General features: G+C 46.5%; 1 protein-coding gene across 3 annotated transcripts; it reads left to right on the forward strand.

Moving 5' to 3' along the window:
* The first annotated feature begins 1,382 nt into the window (after window positions 1-1,382).
* LOC123144472 (uncharacterized) lies at window positions 1,383-2,829 on the forward strand. Of its 3 annotated transcripts, none has more exons than XM_044563627.1 (3): window positions 1,383-1,771; window positions 1,902-2,091; window positions 2,170-2,829. In XM_044563627.1, the coding sequence occupies exons 1-3, from the start codon at window positions 1,610-1,612 to the stop codon at window positions 2,391-2,393; spliced, it is 576 nt and encodes a 191-aa protein (XP_044419562.1). In that variant the 5' UTR covers window positions 1,383-1,609; the 3' UTR covers window positions 2,394-2,829. The 3 variants fall into 3 exon arrangements, with proteins under 3 accessions (XP_044419562.1, XP_044419561.1, XP_044419563.1); XM_044563626.1 differs by having other exon boundaries at window positions 1,389-1,771; window positions 1,884-2,091; XM_044563628.1 differs by having other exon boundaries at window positions 1,397-1,771; window positions 1,884-2,074.
* The last annotated feature ends 14,587 nt before the right edge of the window (window positions 2,830-17,416 follow it).

Raw genomic sequence — 17,416 nt, forward strand, 5'->3', positions numbered from 1 at the left:
GTTACTGACATCGGGCAATAAAAATGTGGTAAACTTCATCCAACGTTCAGGCATGCATGCTTCTCTCGTGTGCTAACCGTGAAGTCCTTTGTGTTGCAATATATGCAGGATTCTCTAGAGTTCTATATAGTGCAGGAATCTGTTTTTGATTTAAAAAGGAAATTGATTAGATTATGCATCATAAATAGAGCATACATAACTACTCATAAATTAATTTAGTTAGCTTGCAGATAAGCATCTAAATATATGTGTTGTTTGTATAGTAGTGTTTTACTTCTTCTCAGCAACCCCTTTTAAAAATTGTGCAACCATTTTGGCTTGCAGTATAAGTTTATATTAGCCAACTATGATATTCTGTCTAAATCCTTTTAGATGGTTATCACTAAGTAAAGTTAATGCTATCCTACATACAATTATTAATGCCTTCAAATCTTGGTCATAGGATATAACTTCTGTAATTACCTTTGTTTAAGAAAGTAAGCCAGTTCACTAAAGTAGGTTACTTTTGTTTAAATAATATTTTTATACAACGGTATCCCTAAACATAGTTTAAAATAAGCACGAGTGAGTTAATTAATGGCGATGCATGTGTTTTTGTGTCATGTTTTTCATGGATACAATTTAGGAACCAGAAAAATGTTACGATGTTGTCAATCACATCGTCGATGCCCAGTGAAAAAGTATACCACATCGACAGATTAATCATTACACTATCATCAAACAATAAAAATATTGTACATGCATCACTTTAAAGTAATTTTATCTCGATGCAATTGTTGTTGTTCCTTCGTAGCATCAATGTTTAGGGCAAAATTGTGTATAAGGTAGTTGCAAGTTCCTCCCTACCGCATCCAACATTTCCATCTTTAGGGATGTCATGGGCATGTCCATCTTTAGGGATGTCACGGACATGTAAATGTCTGTGTTTTGGCCTGGATTGTTTATTATGCACTCATATGAACCGGGACCAATATTGCTTGAAGACAATTTATTTTATATTTACTTTACTGGTGGTGCAAGCATATATGTTTCCGCCGTGTGTGCCCTAACCTATGTTAGCCCAACATTGTCTAATCATTATCCATGAATGTATTGTGTTGTTTTCTTTTTAGTATTTGTGTCCTAGTAGATAGCAAGTATGAGTTTCGTGAGGCACATAAACAGAGTTAAACTTATCTTTTTCTAAGATCAAATTCAACCTTAAAACAAAAAGGCAACGTCTGCATTATTCGGAGAACAAAGACACACGCTAGCACGTCCGTGTGATGCATCTGGAGATTTTTATCGGCCTGTGAACAAACTACTTATATTACAAAAAAAAGAAATTGAACCTGTGAACATGCGTGCGTGCATGCTAGCTAGCCTCACACGTTGGCTGGTCTGGAAGAAACCAGCCGCGTCGCTGGCGCTTTTCCAGTCTGGACTCGTCGCCTCGCAGAGCTTATCTCCTCAGCTTCTCTTGAGTAATCCACATCCCCCGACCTCCACCTACTGCCCAGGTAGCACGACCTCCCCACATCTCCCCGCATCACTCGCAGCCCTGGGACACGCCGCCACTGCCGCATGCGCCCGCCGTCGGCACTCCACCAGATCTCCTGCACCACCGGGCATGGCGCGGGCTCCACACCAGCTCCCCCCGACACTCCGCCGGATCTCCCGCACCACCACCGGGCCATCCATGGCGCGGGCTCCAACACCCGCTCCCCCCGCTTCCCCGGGCATGGCGCGGGCAGTTGGGCGGCCATGCTCATGCCCAGCACCGGTAGTCTCGGTGCGCGTCCCGGTTTTCGTATTCAGATTGGCTCTCTCCTCCCTTGGCTAGGCATCCAGTGCTGCTTTTTCTCTGGGACTTCATGCACTTTCTCTTTGTTTGTTCGTGACAGTTGAGCCGTCTCTTCCAGGAGGTCGCGCATCGGAAGAAGGCCGTCTCCCCCAAGAAGAAGTACCGGCGGCCTACCCTCGTCGCCACTATCCGCCGCCGACCGTACCTGGATGGATGCCTCCTCGAGGCCAAGCTTGTGCGTGGCTGCGGCAATCCGGCTTTCTTGGCATCAACACAGTCTGCATACATCCAGTACTCTATCCACCAAAGTATTCATCCTCTTTGTTTTAAACAAATTTGAAGATTTTGCACTGATTGATTGTAAATTGAAAAACATTGTTCTCCAGTGCGCATTGTCGGTTGTGCATTACGGCCTCTGCTTCCCTTCGTCGCGCCTGATGCATGCCATGGCGCCCGCGCCCTCAAGCTCCAGCAGCAGCCCCGCCTTCCCGCGTCGCGCCGCAGCCCGCGTTCCTCTGCTTCGACCGCGCCCTCGCGCCCGACACTCGCGCCGGCCCCTCGCCACACCGGCGACCACCAAGAACACCGCCACCTCCTCGCCTCCGCTTAGTGCATGTCGGCAGGAGCGCCACCACCATACTTCCTCCTGACCACTGCGGCAAGCAGCAGCGCCTTCCTTGGCTTCTGCGGCGTGGATGCCGGCGCCAAGCGGCGGCGTGTACCCATCAGTGGAGGCTGCGGATGGATAAGAGCCAGTACAAAATAAGGATTAAGGACTGCAGGCTGAATTCCAACTAATGCAGGGTTTTTTTTGCAAAAACAAAACGTTTTTCTAGAGTGCCACTTAAACAGGGACTGCAGGTTGATTTCAAAGGAACGTAGGGGCTTTTTCATAAAAACGCCGACAACGTACGACCAGAAGCAATATTTGCTTTATTAGTAGGGAAAGATATGTTTGTTTGATGTTTTTATTATGTACTTCCACCTTACTAAAGAACTGGTTCACCGAAATGAGTTTCATATACTAGTACATGCTAAACTTGTTATGTGTCTGCTTGTTTCTTCTTTTAGAACGCTGAAAGAATATTGGGGAAGAGTGCCTTATTAAGCAATGGTAAAAAAAGTAATGCAGATAAGGTTCAGGATAGTGAGACATCCTTGTTAGTCTCCAACAACGCTGATAAAACAGCTAAGGAAAACGACAGTGAGATAACCCCAAAGTCCTGTCTTGGTGTAGTGTTCGAGTTACTGGCCACTACTGCTGGCACAAGCTATTCAAACTCACTGTCTGAATCAGTTCGGCTTCTGAGTCTCAACTACAAGCTAAAAGACATCGATCAGTTGTACTACGACAAGAAGCCGAAGGACTGCGAAAGTCCCTGGAGCATTCAAATGCATACTTTCTGGTGCAACAGCAAGCATTGGAGGATTTTAGCGCCAAATAGGAGAAAGCTAATAAGCTTGTTAAGCTTATTGCCAGCATGGTGGATACCCAGGATAACATTTCTTGAGCTCTTCTGAAGTTGTTTCAGTTATGGTCTTGTTCTGCTGCGGCATTTATTTGCACTGGTGGCCAATTTAGACGGCATGTGTATGTAATATGCTGCTTTGTTCCCAATATTCGCACTAGTGGCGAATTTTGATGCCCAGTGGATGTAATATGTGTAATAGCCATAATAGCCTAGTGTTAGTTGCTTGCTTATTTATTTCTTATTGTCTTGTTTAGTTGTTTACTTGTAGTCACTTCAGTTCTTTTTCCGCGTTTTTCTAGTGGCCACAATAACCTATTTTTATAACTAGGCAATAACCATGGCAACACATGGACTGTTATAACCATGGTCCTGCTACCTGCTGTAGTGACCATGGCCCTCCTACGGGTGGTAGGATCCATGGGCCTTCTACGGGCCGTAGGATCCATGGGCCTTCTACGCTCCGTCTAATCTATGGGCCTTCTACAGGCCGTATAATCGTTTCGCCAAACATGGGCCGTACTATTCGTGGACCAATAACGGTCCGCAAAATGGGCCGTAAATGGGCTAGAGTGGAAATTTTATGTTTTATGGCCCGACCATAACAGGCCATTAATATCCTGTATTTGATGACGCTATGAAAACAGCCCAACGGGTCACCGGGCCACAAATGGGCCGACTGTAACCACCGGCTGAATTTGGCCCACAAGCGGAACAGGCCAGTAACGGACCGTAAGTAACTGAATTCTGGAAATGAGCCCAAGAATAAATGGTCCCTTAGAAGGCCGAAAGTTAACACGAGCTGGAAACGGCCGACGGAATAATGGACCGTTAATGGGTATAAAGCGATACATTGTTCATTATGGGCCAGTTTCATCTCGGGCCTTTAATGGGCCCAGAGTTACAAAGGGCCTCCTATGGGCCGAAAGACGTCATGGGCCATACATGGGCTGGAAGTTACAATGGGCTGGAATCATATTGGACGGCCCAAATGACGCTACTAGGCCTAATTCGGGTAGGCTGTAATAGACCGTGAGTTAGCGGGTTGTAAATGGTCTATATGCGAATAGGCTGTTAACAAGCTTTCCGTGGTCCAGCCCGCTACCTTTTGACCAAGTCAAACGGGCCAGCCTTTTCACCCGAATGGGCCTCTATTGGGCCATGCCACATGTCGACGTATCATAGGCGCCTTCGGTCCAATGAGTGGATGACATCTGTCCCAACGGTGAGCCACCACGTGGTTTCTCTGGCCATTGAGAATTTTACACGTGGAAAATCCCATTGGTCCGGGCTGTTAATGGGTTATCGGATCCAAACCGGAACCCGATAGCTAACGGCAACCCGTTACAGTGGATGCCACATGTCGGTTACCCTTGACGAAAGCACTTACATGACGCGCGATTTATCGTCACGGAAGTGGATAATTTGGTAATGTCATGGAACACTTCTACAACAGCACAGGTATGACGATCTTGATTCTGCCATAAAATCGTCATGGATGTACATGCCTGACAAAAAACGTGACCTACTGTGACAAACACGTATCATCACGTAAGTGTATTTTTTGTAGTGTTGGGCAGGCAGGTGGATATTCTTGGAATGGAACTAGCAGGCTTCACATTTGGTGACCAACTCAACTGCATCTTGGAGGGATGTGGGCCAGTAAAATCCTTGCCGGAAAGCTTTTCCAACCAATGCCCTCGATCTGATGTGTGAGTCGCACATACCCTTGTGTATCTCTGCCAGCAGTTCCTTTCCTTCTTCTCGGCAAATGCACTTCAATTTCACACTGTTGGGCCTCCTTCTATACAGCGTGTCATCAACGAACTGATACATACTGGCCCTCCGGGCTACTCTTTTAGCTTCTTCTTGCTCTTCGGGAAGCTTCTTCTTGCTCTTCGGGAAGTTCTCCAGTTTGGAGGAAATGGACTATGTGCCGCGCCCAAGTTGGAGCCTGAGGCTCGGAACGAGGACTAGCGACACCTCCTCATTCGCAGGAGCGCATTCCTCGACCGCGGGGACCGGCGGGAGGGTGCAGCTCAGCAACAAAAGGGGAGTTGTTCCCGACAAGCCCCCTGCCGAGATCCTCAAGAGGTTCTACCGGGAGAGGCCTGCTGGAGTCTAGTTTCCTCCTATTTTTGGCCATTGTTGCCGGGGATACGGAGGGCTGAGTCAGATGGAGAACAAAAGTACCTAGTTCCACAGTGAGCTTCTATGCAGCGCATTTCGACATATGATCAGCAATGCTATTTTCCGCATAGGGTACGTGCTCTGTTTGCAATCCATCGAAGCGCTCCTCTAGCTTTCTCACTTCCTCAACGTATGCCTCCATCAATGTACTTTGGTAATCCTTGTTGACTTGTCTAACCACAAGTTGTGAGTCTCCGCGGATGATCAACTTCTTGATCCCCAGTTCTATTGCAATCCTGAGCCCGACAAGGAGCCCTACGTACTCTGCAGTATTGTTGGTAGCCTTCTCCCAGGGAAAATGCATCTGGACGACGTACTTCAGGTGTTCCCCAGTGGGACCAACGAGAAGCATGTTGGCCCCTGCACCTTGTAGGGAGAAGGCACCATCGAAATACATGATCCATTCTTGGGGCGCTTCCTTGTTGGGGATAACTGTCTCTAACACTTCTTCATCAGGGGTTGGTGTCCATTCTGCAATAAAGTCTACCAATGCTCTGCTCTGAATAGTTGATGTACTCTCAAACTTCAAACCAAAGCTAGACAACTCCAAGGCCCACTCCACTATCCTGCCGATAGCCTCAGGGTTTAGGAGTATCCATTGCAAAGGAAAATGGGTGACAATCGTGATCTCATGGGCTTGGAAGTAGTGGCGCAGTTTCCTGGAGGCCATGACAAGGCCAAAAATCAACTTTTGCACGCCAGAGTATCAGGATCTAGCCCCCTGTAACAGGGAGCTGACGAAGTACACTGGGCGTTGCACCACCTTCTTCTTTGCCGCAACCTTGGGGTTGTCTCTACTGCCTTGCTCTACTTTGTCGTGATCTGCATCTGACCTTGTCGGGGTGTGCTCATTTTCCTCTCCGGAGGGGACACTGTCTGTGGCCGCCGCTTCTTCCACTTCCCGCTGCGCCAATAGTGCTGCACTAACCACTTGATTAGTTGCCGCCAGGTATAGCAGCAATGGCTCTTGTGGTTTGGGAGCAACCAAAGTGGGCACAGAGGACAAGTAGGCCTTCAAATCTTGCAGCGCAGTGTCAGCCTATGGAGTCCATTCCACCGGTCCTGCCTTCTTCAAGATTTTGAAGAACGACAAGGCACGCTCGCTAGACTTGGAAATGAAGCTACTGAGAGCGGAAACGCATCCAGTCAAACTCCTTACATCCTTAACTGTCTTGGGTGCTTGAATCTGCTCGATAGCCTTGATCTTGTCAGGGTTGGCCTCTATTCCCGGTGGGACACAAAGAAGTCAAGTAGCTTGCCGAAGGAAACGCCAAACACACACTTCTCCGGGTTCAACTTCAAGTTGATCTTGCACAAATTAGCAAACATCTCTTCCAAATCCTGAATGAGGGTCGATATGTCCTCTAGAAATCGCCGTTGAACTTGACGCGCTCGAGGATCGGATCAAACCATCGAGACGTCATCGGGTTCATGGTCGCAGGGCTCCCGCGCTGGCTGCCGTGGAGGGGACTACATCATAGGGGTGGCCCCTTCTGCGCGGCCAGCAGCGTGAGCCGTTGTCGTTGCCTGGGAAGGCCGTGGCAGGCCAGCTCACTACGATCCTCCCGCCTCAGCGAAACCAATCAAGCACTGAATGGTGGCTCTCCACTCATCCATCTGATCGGCTGCTGGCGGAAATCTCAACAGCAGCCGGGCCCGTGCCATTGCCTCCGAGGCGGTGCTTGGCATCGATGTTGATGAAGATCGTAACGTCGCGTGGCTCGTGATGGTGCCGGTAGTGGTCGCGCCGTGCTCTTATCGTTGTGAGCCAGTCACCAAGATGGCGTGGTGACGAGGTGGAGGCACTTGTGGGCCAGCGGCCCCGTTCGATGCATTGGTTGGGCCAGCCTGCTACGGGGGTGGTGCATGTCCTACGGTCACGCCCACAGCGGGGGTGGCCAGAGGATTGCGATTCGCCCCAAAGCGAGTGCCACCGTTGTGGCTGTGCCCTTCGGCCGAGCGGAGAGGTGCAGACTGAATGATCTCTCCCACCATACCTCATAGAGCATGGTAGGTGTTGTCCTTCTCTGGTGCCTCCTGCTCCTGTTTTGGCCACAGGGGAGGTGGTGACGACGCCACCTGCGTCGACCACATCCCCCGTAGCGTCCACATCCCCAAGCATCCCTAGAGGCCCCGTAGCATTGGTGGTCGCGTGCGACGGGGCTTTCGAGGATGACGGCTGGGTGGTGGCACCGGGTTTTTTCTTGGGCGCCATGGACAATGGAGCCGTCGATGAAGAAAATGATGACGAAGATGATGCACTACGTACGCTTCTCAGGTTTGCGCAAGCGCTCCCCCCTACCTGCGCGCCAAAGATTTCGTAGGAAACCACGGCCACCTATGGGGCCAGGAGCCCCTTGTGGTTTGGCAGGGGATGAGCACATTGCACAAAGAGTGGAGAGCATCGCACAACATGGCAAAGATCATACGGGCGATTTTTACCCAGGTTCGGGCCGCCGCGAGGCGTAAAACCCTACTCCTGCTTTGGTGGATTGATGGTGGAAACGCAGCGCTCTGGCCCGGCAGGGTTTCCTCGGGGTGAGGGCAGCTACGCGCGGACGAGTGTACAAGGGTCTGAATCCCTTCTATGGCTGCCATGGGCCTCCTTTTATAGATCAAGGGGTCACCACAGTGGCAAATCAGTCATTGCATACTGATTAGATAGCAAACAGTGCTATCATACCTAACTTTGCAGACAGGGCATAGCACATTAAATTCGCCGCTTAGTGTCACTTGACGAGTGTCGTTTGGAGGTGATTTCCATAGAAAGTGGCTGCCATGTGGCAAGAAACATCCACTTAGTCACTTGGGGGCTTGACACCGCACCGATCGATGACTTGCGTTGCTGTTAGGTGGTGCGGTGGAGCCTTGGTGGGGTGGTTTGCCTCCATAAGCCCCGGCAGGCCTGCTGGGACGGTCTTGAGGCTTGCTTCTGGGTAACCCCGACCTCGCCAGGCTCGCCTGCCCGGCAAGGGTGGTTTTTCATTAGTGGTATGTTGCTTCTTTGGCTTGACTTGGTCTTCTCGATCCGCACTCTACTTCTTCAAAGAGCTGATCTCTTGTACTTGGTCTGGTCTTGGAAGCTGTAATCTTGATCTTAGGCATGTGCATGGTCTGGGCAACAGACCCAGGGTTTGTTGCACCGACACTTTGATTGTACGGGAGCTTTGCCAATTAGTAAGGGATATATTCTTCTTGATACAAATTGCTATGCGGATGCTATTGCCATGCTTGTTGAAAAACTAGAGAGAAAATTTGTGCACATTCATCCTGCTTTACAAAAGATATTTTGTCAACTTCCCAATATACTTCATCCTAAGGCTAAAAAGATTGCAACTATCATTCTTATGCGAGAATTTGACTTCATAGTAAAAGAAGCTAGGGAATTTTTTGCTTTCTATAATAAAAATATTGAGCATCCTCCAATTGAATAAATTCTCCATGATAAAGAAACTTTGCGTAGTCTAGAATCTAGATATTATCATTCTTACAGTAACAATCTTAAGAGAAGAGTCCCCTACATAGAAATTGCTCAATCCCTTTACCTTGATACTTATGATAAATTTGATTGGGTATAAGGGAGTTTATGTAGGATTTAATGATGATTGGATGGAGGAAATGTCTAGGGAACCAATTAAAGATGAGATACATATTTTATATGAGGATATTTATGGTGATGACCCTGAGTATGGGATTATGAATGTTAAAATTACTAATCAAAGTCCTTTTCATGAATTGAGTTCACCTACTAGAAAAGAAAGGAAGGAAAAGAGATACTTGTAAATAATATTTTTTTTGCAAGATTTGACTAGGAAAGAATTGCATACCAAATATGACAATACCTAGATCTATGTTTTATGCCTAGCTAGGGGCATTAAACAATAGCGCTTGTTGGGAGGCAACCCAATTATATTTTTATGTTTTTATTTTTGGTCATGTTTTTCAATAAATAAACATTATTACCTCTGTAGTAATTGTGTTTTGGTGTTTTAATTAGTGTTTGATCCAAGTAAGACCTTTGGGATACTTTGGTATACGTTGATTTGGTTTTGCTGAAAAACAGAAACTTGTGCGCTCATTGCCAGAATTTTTTAAATTCACTGGAGTGTTGAAAAATTCTAAATTTCTTACACAAGATAGGTATATGAATTACCTCTGTTGTCCTAATTTTTCAGAATTTTTGGAGTTAGAGAAGTATACAAAGTTTACAGATTACTACAAACTCTTCTGTTTTTGACAGGTTCTGTTTACTATGTGTTGTTTGCTTATTTTGATGAATCTATGGGTAGTATCGGGGGGTATGAACCATGGAGAAGTTGTAATACAGTAGATATTACACCAATATAATTTTAGAATGAGTTCACAACAGTACCTGAAGTGGTGATTTATTATATTATACTAACAGATCTCACGAGTTTTCTGTTGAATTTTGTGTTGTGAAGTTTTCATGTTTTGGGTAAAGATTTGATGGGCTATGGAATAGGGAGTGCAAAGAGCCTAAGCTTGGGGATGCCCAAGGCACCCCAAGGTAATATTCAAGGACAACGAAGCATCTAAGCTTGGGGATGCCCCGGATGGCATCCCCTCTTTCGTCTTTGATTCAACGGTAAATTTACTTGAGGCGATATTTTTATTCAGCACATGGTAGGTGTTTTGCTTGGAGCTTCTTGTATGATACGAGTCTTTGTTTTCTAGTTGCCACAATCATCCTTAATGTACACACCTTTTGAGAGGGACATGTTTTAATCATGAATTTATTAGAATACTCTATGTGCTTCACTTATATCTTTTGAGCTAGGCAGTTTGCTCTAGTGCTTCACTTATATCTTTTTAGAGCATGGTGGTGGTTTTATTTTATAGAAATTGTTGAACTCTCATGCTTCACTTATATTATTTAGGGAGTCTTTAAACAGCATGGTAATTTGCTTAGGTTATGAATTTAGTCCTAACATGATGGGCATCCAAGAGGGATATAATAAAAACTTCCATATAAAGAGCATTGAATACTATGTAAAGTTTGATTCCTTGTGATTGTTCTGAGATATAAATATGGTGATATTAGAGTCATGCTTGTGAGTAATTGTGGATTGGTAGAAATACTTGTGTTAAAGTTTGTGATTCCCGTAGCCAGCACGTATGGTGAACAATTATGTGATGAAGTTGGAGCATGATTTATTCTTTGATTGTCTTCCTTATGAGTGGCGGTTGGGGACGAGCGATGTTCTTTTCCTACCAATCTATCCCCCTAGGAGCATGCGTGTAGTACTTTGTTTTGATGGCTAATAAATTTTTGCAATAAGTATGTGAGTTCTTTGTGACTAATGTTGAGTCCATGGATTATACGCACTCTCACCCTTCCAGCATTGCTAGCCTCTCTAGTACCGCGCAACTTTTGCTGGTGCATTAAACCCACCATATACCCTTCCTCAAAATAGCCACCATACCTACCTACTATGGCATTTCCATAGCCATTCCGAGATATATTGTCATGCAACTTTCACCATTCCGTTTTATTATGACACATAACATCATTGTCACATTGTTCTCATATGCATGAGGCATTCATATAGAGTCATATTTTGTTCTAGTATCGAGTTGTAATTCTTTTTGTAAGTAAATAGAAGTGTGATGATCATCATTATTAGAGCATTGTCCCATATGAGGAAAGGATGATGGAAGCTATGTTTCCCTCACAAGTTGGGATGAGTCTCCGGACTTTATAAAAATAAAAGAGGCCAAAGAAGCCCAAACAAAAAAATATGAGAGAAAAAGAGAGAAGGGACAATGTTACTATCCTTTTCCACACTTGTGCTTCAAAATAGCACCATGTTCTTCATGATAGAGAGTCTCCTATTTTGTCACTTTCATATACTAGTGGGAATTTTTCAATATAGAACTTGGCTTGTATATTCCAATGGCGGGCTTCCTCAAATTTCCCTAGGTATTCATGAGCAAGCAAGTTGGATGCACACCCACTTAGTTTCCTTTTGAGCTTTCATACACTTATAGCTCTAGTGCATCCGTTGCACGGCAATCACTACTCACTCACATTGATATCAATTGATGGTCATCTCCATAACCCATTAATTTGCCCAATGGATGTGAGATTTTCTCCTTCTTTTTGTCTTATTCACAATCACCATATTCTATTCCACCTATAGTGCTATATCCATGGCTCACGCTCATGTATTGCATGAAAGTTGGAAAAGTTTGAGAACACCAAAAGTATGAAACAATTGCTTGGCTTTTCATCGGGTTTGTGCATGATAAAATACTTTGTATTATGAAGATGGAGCATAGGCAGACTGTATGATTTTGTAGGGATAACTTTCTTTTGCCATGTTATTTTGAGAAGACATGATTGCTCTATTAGTATGCTTGAAGTATTATTGTTTTTATGTCAATATTAAACTTTTGTTTTGAATCTTATGGATCTGAATATTCATGCCACAATAAAGAAGATTACATGGATAAATATGTTAGGTAGCATTCTGATGACCCACAAGTATAGGGGATCAATCGTAGTCCTTTCAATAAGTACGAGTGTCGAACCCAAAGAGGAGCAGATGGAAATGACAAGTGGTTTTCAGCAAGGTAATTTTCTGCAAGCACTGAAATTGTCGGTAACAGATAGTTTGATAGCAAGGTAATTTGTAACGAGCAAGTAACGGTAATTAAAGTGCAGCAAGGTAGCCCAATCCTTTTGTGGGAAAGGACAGGCCAAACGGTTTCTTATAACAAGCGTGCTTGGGCGTACACGGGAATTTCATCTAGTCACTTTCATCATGTTGGTTTGATTCTTGTTTGCTACTTTGATAATTTGATATGTTCGTGGACTGGTGCTTAGGTGCTATTCTTACTTGAACAAACCTCCTACTTATGATTAACCCCCTCGCAAGCATCCGCAACTACGAGAAAAGTATTAAGATAAAATCTAACCATAGCATTAAACTTTTGGATCCAAATCGGACCCTTACAAAGTAGTGCATAAACTAGGGTTTAAGCTTTTGTCACTCTAGCAACCCATCATATAATAACTACTCCACAATGCATTCCGTTAGGTCCAAATATGGTGAAGTGCCATGTAGTCAACGTTCACACGACACCACTAAGAGAATCACAAAATACATATCATCAAAATATCGAACACATATCAAGTTCACATGATTACTTGCAATACGATTTCTCCCGTGACCTCAAGAACAAAAGTAACTACCCACAAATGATAATCATGCTCAAGATTAGAGGGGTATTAAATAGCATAATGGATCTGAACTTATAATATTCCACCAAATAAACCATATAGTAATCAACTACAAGATGTAATCAACACTACTAGGCAGCCACATGTACCAATCTGAGGTTCTGGTACAAAGATTGAACACAAGAGATGAACTAGGGTTTGAGAGGAGATGGTGTTGTTGAAGATGTTGATAGAGATTGCCCTCCCCAAGATAGGAGAGTTTTTGGTGATGATGATGACGATGATTTCCGCCTCTGGGAGGGAAGTTCCCCCGGCGGAATCGCTCCGCCGGGGGGCAAAAGTGCCCCTGCACAAGTTCGGCCTCGAGACGGCGGTGCTTCATCCCGAAAGTCTTCTCCTTATTTTTTTCTAGGTCAAAATGACTTATATACAAGAGGAGGTGCACCGGAGGTGGGCCGAGGAGGGCACAACCCACCAGGGCGCGCCTGGGGGCCTGGCGCGCCCAGGTGGGTTATGCCCACCTGGTGGGCCTCCTCCGGTAGTTATTTGCACCAGTATTTTTCTTTTATTCCAAAATAATTCTGCGTAAAGTTTCAGCTCATTTGGAGATGTGCAGAATAGGTAACTCTGTCGTAGCTTTTCCAGGTCCAGAATTCCAGCTGCCGATATTCTCCCTCTTCGTGCAAACCTTCTATATTATGAGAGAAAAGACATTAGATTTACTCCAAAAAGCATTATTATGCATAAAAACATAGTAAATAATAGCAGGTAAACATGATGCAAAATGGACGTATCAACTCCCCCAAGCTTAGACGTTGCTTGTCCTCAAGCGAAAAACCGAGATCAAAAAACATATCCACATGCTTAGAGAGAGAGGTGTCGATAAAAACAAAATACAGATATAGAAGCATCATGCATATTATTATAACAACAACAAACTTTATCACAGAACTTTTAATATAAAACTTTATAAAACAACTTTTATCATATACTTCTCATGAACAAGTAACAATTCATCACAACATCAAAGTATAAATCATAAACTCTATTGAAAACCAACAAACTATGTTCTCAGTCAACTTTGCAACTACAATTCATCAACTTTTCAGGAAGGGTCGCGTATCGGAGCCTTCTGGCAAGTCCACATACTCAACCATCATATAGTCTTCTATGATTGCTAACACTCACCGCATACCCATGAGCAAAAAGTTTCAACCAGACACATAAGAAGATAGGGGCTTATAGTTTCGCCTTCCAACGTATTCACCCCAAGGGTGATGTCAACAATAATAAGTCATGCCCACCCATATTCAACTGGATATATGTGCCTAGCTCTTTCCTCACCACATGATGCTTGCAAAAGAGAAAATGAAAAGGAGTAGGGAAGAATATTTTGACTCTTGCATAAAAGTAAATACATAAAAGTAAAAGATAGGCCCTTCGCACAGGGAACCAGAGGTTGTCATGCGCTTATTTGTTTGTATGATCAATCTCCTAGTGGAAAAGAACGTCACGTTGTATTGCCCCTTATGATAGCAACCTTTATTACGCAGTCTGTCGCCTTTATTATTTTGCCATCACAAGTTCGTACAACGCTCAATTTTCTCTTACACTAAATGATCTAACACTTTTAGAAGCAATTTTTATTGCCTTATTGCACCGATGACAACTTACTTGAAGGATCTTACTCAATCCATAGGTAGGTATGGTGGACTCTCAAAACAAGATTTGGGTTTAATGGTTTTTTGATGCACAAGTAGTATCTCTATTTAGTGCGGAATTTTTGGCTAGGAAAGATAGGGGGCAAGCACCACATGTTAAAGGATCTATGACAATATAACTTCTATGTGAATATGAACAAATATAAATCATTACGTTGTGTTCCTTGTCCAACGTCAACAAATTTGGCATAAAATATTTTTATGGGAGCTCACAACCATAAAAGATGTCCAAGATAGTGTATTTGCATGTGAATCTTCTCTTCCCTTATTAATTCTTTCATGAATTGCATCATTGACCAATGCTATATTTGTCAATCTCCAACAAATTTTACTACTTATACTTTTCCTTATGTGATATCATTACTTACCATAAGATTAGCATATCATCTTTTTCATTATTTTCTTTTCTTTTATTGGAACATGAAAGTAAAGAAAGCAAAAATCAAAATAAACTTTATTATATATCTCGCACATGAAAACAAGGATAGATAGATCACTAAGCAAACATTCGAAGAAAGATCGAACTAAATTTTTATTCAACTAAATCAAAAGATAAATAAAGATAAAACTAAGATAAATAAGGGTAAAGATAGTGGTGGTGATACGATACCGGGGCACCTCCCCCAAGCTTCGCACAAGCCAAGGGGAGTGCCCATACTCAATACTCAAGTCTCCTTTGGTGGTGAAGAAGGTGGTGGTGGTGATGACGTAGTAGCGAGCTTATCCTTCTGGTTTCAATGGCAATGACTCACCATCATATGAGGAGGAGCGAGTCTCGCGAGTCCTGCAACTGGCAGCCAAACTCATACCTTTAAACCTTGCATCATAACAGGAGGAGCGAGTCTCGCGAGTCTCATGACTTGGTTTTGGAGATCATAGATTTGGCTTTGCAGAAAGTTGATTTGCTTGTTGAAGGAGAAGACGAGGTCCTTCATGGATCTGCCATCCACCTTGAGATCACGGGTGTAGTCCGCGATCATGAGGTGATTGGCATTGAGTCCTCGTTCCACCATCCCCTTGCACTTGAAGACATCCTACTCCATAGCTTCGAGCCTGGCATCCACGGTCCCCTTACCTTTGGGACCTTGGACGTCCCGGATGTGGAGCACCCCCTCAGGCATCTCAATGGCTTGAGGGCGCCGCATCACCTCCCGCAGATACTGGTTGATGACGTTGTCGAAGAACTTGTCCTTGGAGGAGCCCGGAGCGGCCATGGTTGTCGGGTGGTTGGTGCGACATATGGCAACGGATGGCTTATCATTGTGGGTGCCAATAAGACATCGCCGGTGCCTGGAAACAGGATGAGGCGAAGACATGCACGCCGGCGGATCTTACCCAGGTTCGGGGCTCTCCGAGGAGATAACACCCCTAGTCCTTCTCTGCGGGGTCTCCGCATGATCACTAGATCAAGGAAAGGTAGCTACAATTGCTCCTAGAGCTGTTGGGTTCAAGGGAGAAGAAGAACAAGGCTAGCTCTTGCTTCTCTCTATCTCTATGGTGTGTGTGCTGTGTTCAGAAGCTAACCCTTTGCATGGGTGCTCCGGGGGGTTTATATAGCCCTACCCCCCGGGGGTACAATGGTAATCCGGCTGGGCACTGGTCCCAGCCGTCAGTGTCTACGCTCGCCGGCTTCTCCGCCGGCTGTTGGGTCCCGCCGGCTGTGGGTCCCGCCGACTGGTGGGTCCCGCCGGCTGCTGGCTTCTTGGTCGACAGGCCGGCCCCACCGCCTAGGGTCTTGTCGGCGGCTGCTTACTGTAGCCTCGCCTCTGATGACGAGGGTTTTGTCGAGGTAAGCGTGGCTACAGTGGGCCGCCTCGGGGGCTCTCACTGTAGCCTTACCTCGTCTTGTCTCCTTAATGGGGCTCCAGCTTCGAGGAAGTTGGTAGCCGGCTTCTGGGGGCCGGCTACACCCTCGGTTGACTGGGGGAGGCCGGGCCGCCTCCGCGCCTCTCTCTGGCGGAAGGGGCCCGGCGCCTGCGGGCTGTACAGGAGTCGGTCGTGGATGACGTTGAGGCTGGCATGGCTACAGTGCCGAGCCGAACAGGAGACGGTCATCCCGTACGGCCTCCTGTGGCCATGCCTGCCTCGGGCCTCGGGGGTAGTGGGCCGCACTGTGGCCACACCCCGTCTTGTCACCGTTATGTGGGTGTAGCTTTGGTGGTTGTGGTCTCGGCCGGCTTCTTGGAGTCGGCGTTCTTCTTGGCCGGCTTCTTGGAGTCGGCTACCCCGTAGTCGTCCCGGGGAGGGGTTGCTGAGGTTGGGTCGCCTTCCGGGAGTCGGCTTCAGAGGTAGCCGGCCAGGGAAGGCGGCCCAATGCTTGGAGTGCTTGGAGGCCCGAAGGCCTGATAATTTTTTCAGAAGAACCAGGGGCAGTCGGTTAGGCTACCCGTGGCCATTTACTCCGACAGTAGTCCCCGAAGCTGATTGGGCTTCGAGGTGGAGTAGGGGTTGAGAAGCTCGATCAGCTTCCTATCTTGACAAGTCGGCGGCTGGGAGCCGGCTTTAGTTAGGCGTGCCGCCTTGGTCGAAAACTCCGGAGTCGGAGGGCGGGAGCTCGCTAGCGTGTGCTCCGGGCCGCGGGCCGGCCACTTGCCGTCTGCGAACCACGTGGCCTCCCTCGGCCAGAAAGCCTGCCAGCCCACGCGCGTGACGGGACGTCGCCGCAGGGCGGGGGCCCGCCACGTCCGCGCCCGGGCCCAGGCGCGGATTCTCTGTATCCCGAAACCGCCCGCACGTCTCCTTGCGGCAGTTTCGGCTCGCCTTTAGGGCGCAATAATCGCGGGGTGTGGGGGGAATGGGTGCAGTTAATCCCACGTCTCCCCCCACGTCCGGCCTCGCCTCGCGAAGCTATAAGTAGGGGGAGGTGGAGGGCGGCAGGCCCTCGCACGCTCCTCCTACTTCCACCATCTTCTTCGCTCGCCGTTTCTTGCAACAGCGCCTCGCCGCCGCACTCTTCCACCGCACGTTCCTCCGCCGCCGCGCTAATTTTTGCCATGCCTCCCGCCACGGAGCAGTATGGTGGGGATTGGGACGGCTCCAACGTGCACGA

The sequence above is a fragment of the Triticum aestivum genome, chromosome 6D, assembly GCF_018294505.1.
Source record: "Triticum aestivum cultivar Chinese Spring chromosome 6D, IWGSC CS RefSeq v2.1, whole genome shotgun sequence".
Classification (NCBI taxonomy): Eukaryota; Viridiplantae; Streptophyta; class Magnoliopsida; order Poales; family Poaceae; genus Triticum; species Triticum aestivum.